The 15956-nt window shown below is 43.2% G+C and overlaps 1 protein-coding gene across 4 annotated transcripts in view; it reads right to left on the bottom strand.

Moving 5' to 3' along the window:
- Nucleotides 1–11373: 11373 nt before the first annotated feature.
- Nucleotides 11374–15956, bottom strand: part of ARHGEF28 (Rho guanine nucleotide exchange factor 28) — a 240885-nt gene continuing 236302 nt past the window's right edge. For 3 of the 4 annotated variants that reach the window (XM_084880890.1, XM_084880888.1, XM_084880889.1), the window contains one exon: nucleotides 11374–12736. In XM_084880890.1, coding sequence (XP_084737016.1) covers nucleotides 12573–12736 — 164 coding nt within the window. In that variant the 3' untranslated portion in view covers nucleotides 11374–12572. The remainder of the gene's footprint in view (nucleotides 12737–15956) is intronic. The other variant, XM_084880891.1, reaches the window with a different exon arrangement.

The raw sequence follows: 15956 nt of genomic DNA, 5'->3' as shown, positions 1-15956 counted from the left end.
CATGGAACAAATTAATATAAATACTCCAAGATTTACTCCACATTAAACTGTTTAAAAATGTCTAATTAGGTCTGGCCAGTGTGGCTCAGAAGTAGAGCATCAACCTATGAACCAGAGGTCATGGTTTTATTCCCAGTCAGGGCACATGGTGCATGCAGGAGACAGCCAAACTATGAGTCTCTCTTAGCGTTGATGTTTTTACCTCTCTCTCCCTCTCCCTTCCTCTCTAAAATCAATTAATTTTAAAAAATAAATAATGTCTAATTAGGATAATATGCATCACATTTCAAGAACCAAAGGGACTATTTTGCTTCACTCATTTTTGCCATTATCAATACTGCAGTTTTTAATGGGAAGATAATTTTTTACATGTTCAGGAGCAGTATATCCTCTCAAGAGAAGCACCAGGAAGTATATTTGGGGGCCCAATATTTTGTTCCCACTCTGATTTTGAGAGGCAATGAGTTCTAAACAAGAGTCAAAATTGAAGTTATTTTGGACCAATGAATGGAAATTGGTAAAAAGGATAGACCTCATTGTGGGTTAAATTTTGTATCTATTGATGTGATAGATACAAATGGAAACTGGTAAAAAGGATAGACCTCATTGTGACCAAATTTTGTATCTATTGATGTGACTCTTAGAAGAGCCCTTTTGTGCTTTTATCTCCATTTAACATAGAAAATGAGCATCTAGTTTTTCTGAAAGAAAATTAAGGGTTCTCTTGCCTGGTTAATTCTAACTGGGCTACCAGAAGGCTTCTGTCAAACTAACTTCCAGATAAATGTCCCTGGAGTGGTTTCATTCCAAGCATTTAAAAGTATCTTGGGGTTGATCCTTGAGTTAAAGTCCATTACATCTTACTTCATTAATTGTCCACGGAGAGGGTGAACTTTACAATTGGACCATTTTGTGGATGGGGAAAACTGAAGAATGAGAGTTTTGTTCAATGAAGAGGGCTCAGGCCCTGTTATCAGTCATTGTGTCTTCCTACTCACAGTTTTCTTATTATGTTGCCCCTCATGACAATGCAAAGTCAACACTCCTCCCAAAACGGATGATACATTTCAAAATGAAGGCAGATAGGTTTAACTTTCTGACCTGAGTTTTTCAAACCTCCCACATTTGACAGGTCAAGGCAGGACCAACCCACTTATAGAATCAATTTTTGCTTGTCGGTCTATAAGGCTTGTATGTCTAACGCATATTAGGAAATTTAAGAAAGCAACCATTACTGGCTTTGGCACATGAAATGCCTACCAGGGTCCTTTTCCTGTTCATTATCAAGACTAATATGAAAATATGAGCAGAAGAAAGACAGTATTTGAATACCTTTTAGTCTCAATGCAATGCAAATTTTTGTAGTTCAAATATAGAAAGTGCCTTGTCTTCTTTGCTTTTGGCCAGGAATAGATCATTTATTACCCCTCACCATGCAGAGCACAGCAGAGCCCTCATTATCTCATTCCCATGCCTTCCAAATCAATCAGCTCTCTGCTACACTGCTGGGCTTTTTAATTTAAATCAGCTAAAGTTAGAACGTGTTTTATAAAAATGTCAGAGCCTCATTAACTGCGGTTTTGTGTTGGTCTATCATTTTTTTGGTTGACAATGTTATGGAAATTGTTTCTCTAAGAATGCATGCATTAAGACTCCTCTTTGAATTTTTATGAAAGTCTTCTTAGAAATCTGAACTATAGTTAAAGAGCAAGACACCAAATTATTAGTATCTATAAATAGTCACTTTTCAAAATGTATGAAAGGTTTATAGATGCTTTCCAACCTCTGAATTCATGTAGTGAATAAATAATATACTCTAAAAGCTGGAATTTGATCAGTGTTTCTCAGTGAGCTTTGGAGTGTGACAACTGTTTCAGATGAGACTATCCCACCCATTGCAGGTTCTTTAGCTTCCCTGCTCCTCCTCTCCACTGAATGCCAGCAATTCTTCTCAGTTATCATGACAACAACAACAGAAACCCTACACACATTTCCAAACATCTCCTGAGGCCTGGTCTGCCCCTGTTGATACAAGGATTAAAACAAAAATTTTAAAATCTTCATACTGGACGAAAAACAATCCAAATTACTTGCCAGCCACAAAGTCTGTCCTCACTCTCAGAGTTTTCCCCACTAATTTTAACTCCTAACACTGTATGCTTGCCTTCTCATTTCATTGTTGGGCTTTACTACTTGGTGATGCTGCTTGAACTATATAGCTCTTTCACTGCTGATGGTGGTCTTGACTGACTCAAAAAAATGGTGACCTTCTGGAGGGTAGGTGTCTTAGGAGTGATATCTTAGGCCCCCAAATCAAACAGAGTCCTGGACACAGCAAATATTCACTGACTTTATAGTGATGCATGGTTCATGGTTGGATGAATAGAGAGGACCTAAATTCACTAGTGAGTGGCCCAGTAGGAAAAACAGTACACACTGTCTCTATGCTTCCTACTTGTCTTCATGGCTTGCTGGGGTTGTGGGTTGTGTCTTTAGCATGGTAACAATTGGGTTCTTTTGGCGTTATATTAACACCTGGAAAGACACAATAGAAGGGAAGTAGTAAAGTTTTTTGCTGGAGCAGCAAGTATAAAGGGTGGGGCAAAAGTAGGTTTATAATACTAGTATATGAAACAGTTTATTCTTTTTCTTTTTAATATATTTTATTAATTTTTTACAGAGAGGAAGGGAGAGAGATAGAGCTAGAAACGTCGACCAGCTGCCTCTTGCACACCCTCTACCGGGGATGTGCCCGCAACTAACGTACATGCCCCTGACCGGAATCGAACCTGGGACCTTTCATCCGCAGACCTCTCTACCACTGAGCCAAACCGGTTTCGGCTGCTTTTTTTTTTTTTTTTTTTTTTTTTTTTTTTTTGAGAGTTTATTCTTGAATTCTCATTAAGTATTGTGTTATTTTCCATATGAACAACTGATACCTACTTTTGCTCCACCCTGTATTAAAATGACCACAAATAGCGTGTGTGTACACAAACATATGCAGACACACACAAAGAAAGAAGACATACTAACACTTAAAAAGAATAAAATACTTACTCAAAATTTGCCGATTTAGAGGAAAAGTAGATTTTCCCCTTGAATTAATTCCTAAAGTGGCTCTATTTTTATTCATTTGTTTCCTGGTTTCCACTGTTGCTCTTTTATTAAGACACTTAACAGATGTCCCTCGAATGGCATCAAGCCACTCTGGGGTTTTTTTTTTCTCTCTCATCCCAATATCTTCTTCAGTAAACAAATGACCCAGAATATAATTTCCCCTTTACTTATATGTCTTGGGGAAAAGAAAAAAATATTTTTAAAAGGTCATTTTTCTTATTAGTGACCAGAGAGATAGAAATAAACCATCGATTCAAAGGGCAAATACTAATCCTTTCTATTTCTGTGGCCTCAGTAAGTGCTTTCTACCATGAGATAAATAGAGATTATCCTCAAATTGAAAGAAGAGTGGAAAATACAACAGATTTAACAATCAAGCTTGAGGATGAGTGAAATACAGGTCACATCTGGAGAAAACAATGCAGAAATGAAGATTCTAACTTGAGTTTTCCCCCAGGTGGTGATAAATTCACACTGATCCAATTTGTCCCGCTTCCCCTATCTCTATAGCTCCCAGTAGCACACATGTGCAAGGTGTCTGACTGACCTCCCAGATATACCAGTAAAAGGAAGGGGTGGGGGGAGGGGAAGCCCCATTCATACCTGAGCCAGGCTGTAAACAGTGGCATGGTAAGACTGGGAAGACATTTTTGGGGAATGGGGGAAGATGTCTTACTTCTTAGGGGCATACAATCAATTAACAAGCTTTGGTTGATAGCTCTGTGTCTGTTTCTGTATCTGTATCTATATCTCTACCTCTAGCTCTAGCTCTAGCTCTAGCTCATCTCTCTCCCTCTCAGGCTATGCAATTCCTCATTACATCCTTCTATTCTGACTCACCTCCGGGGTCTAAGGGTGGGAAGAGGCTGACTTAGGCCACAAGGGACTGTCCCCAGTAAACAAAGTACCTCTGTGATGCTTTCTGATTCCCATTTTCAGACAACACTGCTTCCACAGATGTGAGACAAATAAAAAAGGATCATGTTTCAAAGGCTACTAGTTCTAAGTGTCAAACTGCTGCCAGTCCAGCAGAAAAGTCTTCGGATGATTTCATCCCATTAACTCCTTCCTGTCTATCAGGAAGAGGCAACATGGGGACACTCCTCACTGTGGCCACTAAGCAGGAGTCAAATGGAAACTAATTTGCTGAACTTAGACCTAAACCTAATATTAATATCATTCAGGTGAAAAGAGAAATGCAGTGTGCTAAAAACCAACAAATTTATTTCTAACTAAAACAATGACATGTTCTCCAAATAAAATCTGATCTAGATTGCTATGTCATTTATTTTCTAATCCTGAAAGTATTCCTATGATAATTTCTCCACGGCATTGGACAGTGGAAAAACAACCCAAATCCAATTTCTATCTTGGCTACCAAGTCAGTGATGACAATAACCCCGGCAGGTTGGACAACAAATATAGCTCCACTCTGCAAACTTGGTCTCCTTGCCAGGTAGTTTAAAAAACACTCACACAGTTCAGTTTTGTTTTAGAGTGTTCAGACAACCCACTGATCCAAGAGCATGCTTTTGCATATCCCTTTGCCTCTTATAAATCAGACAAAAAGGGCAGAATGGATGGATTGCTTGGGCATTTCTAGCAATCATTCTGTCGGCCATGGGTGGAGGAGAAAATGGAGAAGTGTTAGAGAGTGATCAGCAGTTATTCTTACTGGGGGAAATATTACATGTCCAGTGCCAAGCACATCTGTCTGACTTCTTTGTCTCTGATTGTCTCAATATTTTTCTCTCTCACACATATACACGGACTCTCTTTCATGACTCGGAGAAAACAGTGCATTCTGCACACTTCACAACATCTGCTAAAGCCTTAATTAATCCAACGCTCATACAGCCTCCATAGCAACGATGCTTAGCAGGCTCAGTCTCTTGCATTCGAAATCTCCCTCAAAGGAAGTGACTGAAACTACGGCCATTACCAAAATACGTTGACATTAATTCTAATGTCAGAAATAATGAGAACTTTGCACAGAGGGTATCTGCATGGAGGGAACAAATTGTAGGATCACATTCAGCATCACCCTAGTGAAATCCACTGCTCAAACCAGGAATACGCATTAACACTGATTTTTCAAGGTATTACACACACAAAGAAATGCTATTACTACCTTTATGTTACAAGAAATTCTTGTGCTACAAAAGATTAATGACCACAGTTACCTTGATGGAGCATGCCATGATTGTTTGTAGGGAAGTTAGGAGAAATGCCAGGAGGAAAAAGAAACTCATTAGGAGGTCGTTTCCTGACTTCTGGCTCTCTCCAGCCCTTAATTAAAGGCCTATTGTCCTTTGCTGGCACCTGCCACCGTCTTACCCAAATGAGACTTTGCCAGCCGCAGAGAGGAGGACCAACGCTTTCCAAGGAGCCCGTGACTGCTGCCAAAGGAAATGTCAAGCACATTTCTGAGGGCCTCCTTTAGCTCTGCGGCCTACATAGATGCTCTCCTTGATGCGAGCCATGTTTATGTTTATATCTGAAGCTGTTATATAAGAGGTTATAAAAATAAGCACTGACATCGATCCAGAAAACCTGCTCAGACATTGTACATGGCATCGGGGTGGTTGGGGGGAGTCGTGGTCAAGAAAGCATAGAAAAATGAAGCCAGGCATTTGCTCCCAAATGGCAACTCAGTCCATACTGGATTCTGTCACTAAATGTTTAACTTAGGTTGGTAACAAGAAGTAAACGACTCATCAGAGTTCTAACTCCCTTCCCCTTCACTGCTTCTTTCCTTTTGAATAGGCAAAAGACCCAAAACCAGCTGAGAAGGGAGAGGGAAAGAACTTAGACAAACTCTTGAGTAAGTAAAAAACATATTTTAATAGAAAAAGTAGAACCCTTTTATGATGTAAAATAGGACACTCAGTGTCTCTGAATGAGAGGACTTTCCCTAACCTTCCTCAGTGACTGGAATTCATTCCGTGGAGCCTGAGAACACTGGACAACTTATCCTAGGAGGGCCCAGGGACAGAGCCAAGTAAGCCAGGAACCTGTAGGGGAGTACAGGCTTATGAATAAAAGAGGGGTCACTAGAGGTGGGGGCTGAGAGTTCTTGCAGAAACGAGGGCCAGTTCTCTAATAGAACTATAGCATCCAGTGAAATTAGCAAAGGAAGTATAATCCTATTTTCTCACCACGTTCATTCTTTGCCCCAGGCAGTTGTCTGCATGAGACTCTTGGCTGCAGGCAGCGTCTACAGCTCCTGACTTTCTGCTTTCCAAAGCGTTTTATGGTAGGCCCACAAGTAGGATTCAATTAAGGGCATGTTGAAGTTTCTCAGCCATGAAGCCTCTACAAAACTATTGATCCATGGTCCCCCTTCAAGTCACTTCACCCGAAATGAAATTCAATCATCGACTTGAAGGGATTGCTTTGAATTCACAAGCCCGAGGCCAAGAATGCCATGGAAACGGGATCAGGGTTCTAGGTCTAGTTCTGCAGCCTCTGTGGTCTCAAATTTCCAGACTCGCTCTCGTCCACTCATCCCCTCCTTCAGTCCCTGTCATGACGCGCTTACCCTGAGCACAGCAACAGAGCAGGCTTGGATCGTGGGCGTCTCCCAGGGCAAGGACAATGGGCTGTGAAACACTCAAGTCATGCCCCAGCTCACCTGCTTCCTACCCCCACCACCAGCACATAACTGCTGCTGTCATTTCTAGAGGGGTTAGCATTTACTGTATGGGGCTTAAGGCACTGAGTTCTCACCCCGCCAGGCATGGCCGTTATGATTACCCCATTTCACAGATAAGTAAACTTAGGTCCGAAGCAAGGTTGCAGGATCGTACAAGTCCAAGCCATTCTACTTACCCCAAGTGGTGCCTGTGGTCCCTTCCACCCATGTTCACCTGCCTGCGCAGCCTTGCGGCCGGAAGGAGGGGTCAGCAAGCAAAGCTCAGGCTGTCTAGCCTTTTTCAATGATCTTTTCACTGCCTCTCTCACACTTGGTTTAGGGGAGGTAGTTAGATAAGAACATGGAGAAGTCTGGTGATAATCCTCAGGTTATTCTGGAATCTCCCTTAGTGTGTCTCCTCTACTCTCTTTTCATTGTGGTTTCTTTGTGTTCCATTCTCCTAGTTCCTTGGTCGGCAAACTGCGGCTCTTGAGCCACATGCAGCTTTTTGGCCCCTTGAGTATGGCTCTTCCACAAAATACCACGGCCTGAGCGAGTCTATTTTGAGTAAGTGGTGTTAGAAGAAATTTAAGTTTAAAAATTTTGGCTCTCCAAAGAAATTTCGATCGTTATTCTGTTGATATTTGGCTCTGCGGACTAATGAGTTTGCCGACCACTGGGCTAGAGCCCTGCATGCAGGCTGGGAGGGGAAAGGAGCGCATGGGGGGTCAGAAGATGAAGCAGAGGCGACCCAGGTGGCACCGCCCTGCACCTGCACCGCACAGAACCATTTCAGGGAAGAAGGGAAGAGGCCTGGGCCTCACCTCCGAGGTGGGAGAGGCTGAGACCCCAGCCCTGGCGCCCACGGACTCACAGGAGGACGAGGGGGCTTCACCAACCTGCAGTCCCCCCTCAGGAGTGAGAAATTCGAAGTTCTTCCCACGTGGGGCACCTCAACTCTTCCGGCTGCACCTGCGAGAGGCGCCCCGAACACCTGGCTGGAGAGCAGCGGGCAGGGGCGCAGGGGCGCCCAGGAGCCCCCGAGGCAGGGAGGCGCCACGGCGCTTAAAGGGCCCGCGGCCACTGCCTGGCCAGCGCAGAGGCGCGGCCTGCAAAGCACCGGACAGAATTTGCTGCCAGAGCGCTGGCCCGCCGGAGGGCCACGGTGTGTAGAGAAACTCTCCAGAGGTGCTGGAGGGTGTCGTCTGTACCCCTAGGACTTAGGAGCCACCATTGCGTGCTCTCTTCCTTTCTGAAGCCCCAGGCGCCATTCCCCCCTCAGAAGGCACCATCTTCTCTCTCCCTCTCTCCCTCTAGGTCCTATGGGTAGACAGGGTGCTGCACAGACAGGCTGAATTACACCCCAATCTTTTTTGAATCATTGGCCTGTTTGCTTGTCCGGGAGCTTTGGCCTGTGGCCACCCTGGGACCCATGCAGGGCCCTGCGGAATACACAGGGATTCCCTCTTGCTCCTCTCTCTCGGCCTAGGTGTGGTGAGAAAGGAATTGACAGACTCGTCTAGAGCCCCTATTTTTGTGATCGTCGCGCAAGAGAGACCTCCAGATCTCCTGGTCTGATGGCCATAGGACGTAGGCTTGTGTTGAAAGCTGCTGCCTGAGGGTCAGGCTTCCCAGCCTAAATCTAGAGGGGACATCAGCAGGGCAGGTCTTTGCACACACGTACTACTGCAGCCACTCCAGCAGCCACCATGAAAGAAAACAGGCTGCTCGGACAGCCAAATGGTTCCAGAGACATCAGGAGCCAGGGCAGGGGTGACAGGAAGGTCCATCTCTTAGATGAGGCCACTCCTTCAAGTCTGGGAGAGGTGGCTGCCTCGTCTAATACATAGAAACCAACACAGAGTCAAGCAAGATGAAGAAATAAAGGAATATGTTCCTCTACACACATGCCCCCTAAAAAAACACCTTACTAAAACGGAGATGAGAAAAGAAATCAGAAGAGCAAAGTGTGTACTCTAAAAAACAAAAACAAAAAACAACCATATTTTTTATTGATTTCAGAGAGGAAGGGAGAGGAAGAGAGAGATAAAAACATCATTGATGAGAGGGAATCATTAATTGGCTGCCTCCTGCACACCCCCTACTGGGATTGAGCCCACATGTGCTTGGGCATGTGCTCTTGAATGGAATTGAAGGAACCCAGGACCCTTGAGTCCACAGACTAACGCTCTATCCACTGAGTCAAACCAGCTAGGGCTAAAGTATGTACTTTTCCCCCCCTCTTTTCCCCCCTTCACTTATACCTGTGCTTGGACTCATATAATTCAGCAGTTTGTCTCAGAAGCACCCCAAGGCACCCTCTGGACCCCTCTGTTCTAATAGCATCTTCATGTAGTCCCAGGGTTCCCTTTATTCTTGGTTTCTTGTGGCTTGGGGTCCAGGAGCAGCTATCCAGTTGGCCATCGGACCACAACCCTGTGTGGTGGAGGTGGGTGTGGAAGGGTGAGGGGATAAGGAGAGGACACGTTCCTGATAGCCTGGCTCGCCTTGGAACCGGAGCAGTTACCAAGTTGAGAGAAATGTCTGTGCTCCTCCCTAGTACAGGACTGTACGAGAGAGGCAAAGGCGGATGGCGCTTCTCACTGGACACCTTAATACAGGGGAGGAACTCGCCCTGCAGTCCCTCCAAATGTGTGTGTGCTCCCGTCTCTCTCACGACTTTCCTTTTGTGTTTTAGACTTTTGTTTGTGTTGCTCTCCTTGCTCAGAATGTCTTTTCTCCTCTCTCTGACTCTCTACTTATCTGTCAAGCCTCAGGCATCTGCTGCTTAAGACAACTCCCTCCATTCCGTGTGTTCCTGGCCCCAACACGCTCTCCCCATGAGCTCCCATAGCAACTGTACTTCTTTATACCTGATCATGTGTTTGTCTTTTCCAACAACTCGCAGGCTTATTCTTCTCAACTTCATTCCTAACAGATTGTCTGGCCTTTAGCAGTCAGTCAATAAATGTTTATTGAATAAATAAGCTGAGTGGAGGTTTAGAGATGCAAATAAGTTGAAAGCTAATCTTGTGAAACTCTAGTCCAGTCTTCTGATAAGCCTTCTCCAGGCATTTGACTTCTCTATTCACTGTTTCTGGCTGCAGGTGCCATCTGCCTAAGGGCTGGGACAAGACTGGGCGATTATTAAGGTATTTTTTTTAATGATATGATAATACAAGCTAGCATATATCAGTTATTTCTATGTCCCTGGCTCCATTCTAATAACACTGCATATATTAATCATTTAATTCTCACAACGATTCTATAAGGTAATCATCCCTGTTTTGTAGATGAGGAAACTGAGACCTAGAGAGGTGAAGAGGAGATCTGGCTCCAGCATCCAACTCTCAACTGCTTTGCTTCTCAATGTGGACAGAGGGTTGAACCTTCATAACATCAGGTGGCTTCTGACTGAAAGGTGGACGTAGGTCACAGGAAGGAGTACATACTCCTTTCTTCTTCTTTGTCTGTCATCCCATGATTTCATTAGGCTCGCCTTTACTGTACATAATAACTCTTACATGCATACACCAAGCCACCATACCTCTGCAACAAGTATTGTTATTTTACCCTTTTCTGAATGAGCAGGGTTCCAGTTGTAGGTGCTGCATGAGTGCAGTAATTATGCAGTCCTGATGAAATGCAGAGTAGCTTGGACTGTAAATGAGATGGTACATTAACTCATGCAGCCTGGGACGGAGCAAAAACATTGCTTTTCCCCCACAACAAATCTCTAAAGAGCTGACTGTCTCTTTTCAGCTCTTTGGTTCATGGGAAAAGTAGATCCTTTGGGCGGGGGGGGGGAACCTATTATGCTTGGAAATAGGGTGGTCTACTCTACTCTACAGGTTAGCTGAAATTTCTGTTGGAGCCACATGGTGATCTCTGTTGCAGATCTGAGCTCATTACACAGTGAGGCCAAAGGAAGAACTTATCAAGCAAGCTTTGAAACTCAGTATATTTAGTTGAAAAATCATAAAATTGAAGAGGAAACTATGAATACAGTAGAGGTACCTGAAAAGGTTCTAGGGCTTCCCAGGGCGATGACAATGAATACCAATTTTACAGAGCTTAAAGACCAATTGAGCACACATATTTTTTAAAGAATGCCATGGAGATTGTGAATATTTTTATATATTTTCATGTGTGGTTATTTCCATATCCACTGTTAGGGAAAAAAGAAGTTATTTATAGTTATTGGAGCAAGGATAGAGACTGAAATATCTATATGGGTTTTGTTCCAGGGACAGATTCTGGAATAGACTTTGCTGGCAAGAGAGGAAAGACAGGTTTGTTTTTCTCTAAATGTCTTTAAGAATGGGAGATGCATCTTATAATTTAGTAGGAGTTTCAGCTTGGAGGCAAAGTGATTGACTAAAATTTTAATATGCTGTATGTATTCTGTGAAGATTAGTCTCCGAATTTAATACAATATGATTGTGACCAAAATGGCCAAAAGCAAAGAGTCAGAAAAGGAGTGCCTCCCAAAAGGCAAAAAAAAAAAAAAAAAAAAAAACCACTAAGACTTAATTTGCCTAAGTGGAAAATATCCAATAGATAGTCAACTGGCAACTCTCAGTAGGAAAAAAACAAGCTAACAATGGAATCTAGGTGGATTTTTCCCCATCCTATCATAGCTCCCTCCTGGTAAGTGCTACAATTCTAGGTGAATTGATACTCCTCCTTTATCTCATTTTCATCAGGGGAGATTGTATTTGTGTGTGATGTGTATATTGTACTATGGTCCTACATGGTATTAAAATTTCAGAGTAAAATAGACAGGTAGAAGACATTTATTGACACTGACCGCAACATGTACAAATATTTCTGAAGAACAAGCTGAAAACATTTTCTGGTTTATTTTTTTCACACAGAGACCCATATTACTCCGAGGACAGAACATAACAGCTTTCCTTTGTGGAAAATCACAAACAGGCAGTAAGCTTTGCTGAGAGAGCAGTTCTTGTCCTTAAAGAACTGCAGGGAGGGATGCTGCTAGCGAGCGGCAGTTGGTGCTCCCAGGCCTGGCAGGACAGGACCAGATGAGGGGAGTGAGGGCATGACTGGAGTTTCACTATTTACAGCAAAACGGACCGCGCTGGAGCTTTGCCTCTGGGCTCTCTTGAAAGATGTGGCTTGAAAAACAACCAGCACTGGGTCTGAGAAAGTGCATCTGCAAAGCATGTGGCCCAGGTCATAAGAGTCCAGATTGTGTCCATCGCAGAGTGGCCTTCCGCTCAGCACAGTGTCCAAATAGCTCACATGGGCTATACCGTGACTGTGGCAGGTCACCTCCAGGAGCAATCCCTGTGATGTTCCAAAGAGCGATCAGCATGTGAAAAGTAACCAAGAAAAGGCCTTCCCCACTGCCTCCCGGGTCTCTGGGGCAGTGAGGCCACTCTCTGTAACCAACTTCTGTGATTGTGAAAGTTTGCCCATCGTGAATATCATTCTTTCCATTCAAATTGCTTCATCTGGGTCTTAAAAGGCATTTCAAAAACCAGATGATTCAGTAGAAAATGCAATATGCAATTTTAGTCCAGAGTCAGAACTTTGAAAATATTTCTGCTTATCCAAGTTAATGTCTCCTCCAGAACTCTGAAATTAGGTATGGTGAGTTAACGATTATACAAACAGAGCTGCTTTCAATAATTTAATTATTAGACTCATACCCCCCCAAAGGGAGTCTGCATGAAATATTAACGATTACTCTTAAAGTAATTTGGACACAGTCACACACATATCAGGAAAGGAAAATAAAAATTCTCCCCAAAATGCCAGTGTTCTGTTTTATAGGGAAAAAATAATGACAACACAATTAGAGGTAAACAATATTTTCTTCGGCTCCATCTCCACTTTCCCCATCTTGCCTGGTCAGTGTTTGTAGATTTAGCTTTGCTTCTGCTATACACGTCTGCAGCTCAGGGCCGGGTGGGTTTGAGTCAGGGGGGGTTGGAAACTCAGCCTCTGAGATGTCCAAATCTGCAACAGACAGACAGCACAGGTCACAGGGGAGTCACCATGAGACCCACGAGGCAGGTGAACTCTGACTCAGCCAGCCACAAGGAGAAGGGTGGAATCCAGTGAGAAAGAAACAAAACAGGCATCTAATGATCTAATTAGTATGATTAAGATATACTTACTTGTGTGTACAAATGTCTCCTGTGGCTAAACATAACCTTCATAAAATACTCCTAGGGACGCGTCAAATAAACAGACTTGTCACCATTTGTGGGCTGGGAAAACACTGTTATTGCTGCAAAAGGGTAATACCTATTTTGTATTTATTTACTTACTTATTTTTAAAATGTTTATATATTTTTTTATTTTAAATATGTTTTATTGATTTTTTACAGAGAGGAAGGGAGAGAGATAGAGAGCTAGAAACGTCGATGAGAGAGAAACATCGACCAGTTGCCTCTTGCACACCCCCACCGGGGTTATGCCCGCAACCGATGTACATGCCCTTGACAGGAATCGAACCTGGGACCTTTCAGTCTGCAGACTGACGCTCTATCACTGAGCCAAACCGGTTTCAGCAAAATATGTTTATATTTTAGAGAGAGAGGAAGGGGGAATAGAGAGAGAAAAAGAAAGGGGGAAGAGAGAGAGAGAGATCAGTTGCCTGCTGGACAAACCCCAACCGGAGACAGAACCTCCAATCTGGGCATGTGCCCTAACTGGGAATCAAAACGCAATACTCAACCAACTGAGCCTCCCCAGTCAGGTTGGTGCCCATTTATTTTTTAAAAATAGGTTCAAAATCTTAGAAATACAGTGCATACTCTAGCTGCACACAATTAACTATATTTTTATCTGCATAGCACCTTCCTCCAAGTATCTCAAAATCAAGAATTAACCTCAAGACAAATAACGTATCTGGGATTTTGTTGATGTGGGTAAGGGATGTGGAGAAAGGAGTTGAAGGATGAAAACCCTTTAGCCTCACCATTATGCAAATCTGTTAACATTACACAAATCACTTAGCAAGAGTAGCCAGGTTCCTAGGGAACATCGTCCCAATATCGCAATGGTTTTTTTCTGTTACCTAGCAACAGCAGGGCACAGTCTATTTTCCTTTTTTTTTTTTTTTCCTGGTAAAACCCTCTAATAAATGGCTTTAAAAGGGAGGCAAAGAGTGGTTTTGATTTGAAGAAAAGAAAGGCTCTTGCTGCAAACCATTTTCTTTGCACTTGTTCCATTGGCCATCCTCCCCGGGGCTCAGCTATGTGGCAAAATGACAAATAACCAGCTCCAGTTGGAGCAGACAGCAGAGTGTGCATGGAAACACAGGTGGGGAAGATGTGTAGCCCGGGGCCCTCCTGCTTTTTCTCCAGACATTAACAAGAAGCCATTATAATCCTTGCCACATTTACTCAAAGCCTCTATTATTTAGATGGATACACATAACTGCTGGCATCCTAAGGACAAAAATGCTTGTGACTTTTGCCCTCCTGACAAGGATCTTCGGTTGTTAGAGAAAGCGGAAGCAAGGCCTGGCAGGAATGAAGAGCAAAGTGTCCTCACAAGGCTCCTGGGAGAGGGAGGGGAAGAGGAGGTGGGGAGGAGAGTCTGCACTCCACACTCGGCTCAAAGGTTTAGGCCATCCATGACTCTAGATGCCACTGCAGCCCAAAGAAAAAGCAACCCATTTACATTGAAGTGACTTGATTTTACTGACCTCGAATCCAGATCCTGTGCCTCGAACACTGAACTCTCTAAACTACTGAAAACACACCCACTGAGGATGCCTCTGACGTCCATCCACCGAGTCTAGAGGGCCTCGTCTGAGACTGTCCCAGGTCTGACGTCCCTCATTTAACCAGTGAACACACACACACCCTCAGGCGAAGATCTCATTGTCAGAGCAATATAAATCAACCTAGAATGTCCTATGTCCTAGCTCACCGCATTAGGAGACAAACTGTGCCTGTGTGGTCACAACACACTTGCACGATTTCAACTGGTTTTCCCAGCCGTTGAACGAAGGTCATTTCACCTCTAAAAACAAATATTCCCGGTTGAACTCCTGATGTTTAATATTACACAATCTAAAAAAAAACCACACTAAACACACACACACGCACACACAAATTCCAACACTCCCATCCAGCAGATGTGGCACAGCTCACTGAGACACTGCAGTGCTTCCTCTTAGCCAGCAGACAGGCAGCCAGGGCACAAGAATATGACATAGAGAACGAACCATCACCCATTGAATGAGGCGGTCAGGAGGTGATTACTGACAAATGGGACAATACCAGGCACAATGGAAGCTGGTAATCCATGTAGTTTCCTTCCTCCGAGTGTGAACACTTTAGCAAGGAATCTAAAATGCTGGTGAGTCTTAGGTATCTGGTAAGTCCCCTTAATGGTTTCAAGAGAAAACTCGTTCAAAAAGAGCCAAATATATATCAGAAAGAATTCTTTCATCTGCCATATCCCTAGTTCGGGGAGACAGAAAAACAAGAATGATTGGGGGAAGAGGGGGAATTAATGTGTGCCTGTGAATGTAAGGGGGTATAGAAGTTTAATCAGAGTTTTTTCAAATAAGAATAAAAATACACTTCTAGGCAAGAACTTACTGGACCCTAAAGTGAATGGCCCATGCTGTAATCCCAGATGTATTAATGGAGGTGGCTGTGGTGTGTGTCACCTGGAGGGGAACTCAATTTCCTTCTGCGTGTTCCTTCTTGGTTTCTACCTGGACTATTTAGGCAAGGTCAGACAGCCTGTCTTTGAAATTGAAAACCGTTCTGTGATTTCTGGTTTTATGATTCCACTTCAACCCTGAGAGAACTCCAACACAGCAGTTGTATATTTCTCAAGGTCAGTCACCTTTTTCCACACTTTTTCCTTAGAAAGTGTAATCATCAGATAGAACTTCAAACTCAAAAAACATTTGTTAAATAAATCCTCACTGATTCAGAAAGCAGAATTCTTAGGGAGTAAAATTAATCATCCTATTTGATTTGTGACCAAAATGCCTGTACATTGCTGGACATAAAAATAGAATACCTCATTTTTCAAATGAGCAAAGAAAGAGTAATACAGTCATTATTTGGGCGACTAAAAGCCAAACGCTACTATAATGAAACAAACTTGAAACTACAAAGAACTTTTCAATCTAGTGTCTCAACACAACTTTCCCCCTTAGTTGACATAAAAGAACTACCTTCTCATTCCTCTGGAAATTAAACAG

Source organism: Pipistrellus hanaki (assembly GCF_964339955.1).
Source record: "Pipistrellus hanaki genome assembly, chromosome: 4".
Lineage (NCBI taxonomy): Eukaryota > Metazoa > Chordata > Mammalia > Chiroptera > Vespertilionidae > Pipistrellus > Pipistrellus hanaki.
Note: the sequence above shows the minus strand (reverse complement) of the source record. Positions and strands in the feature narration are given on the sequence as shown.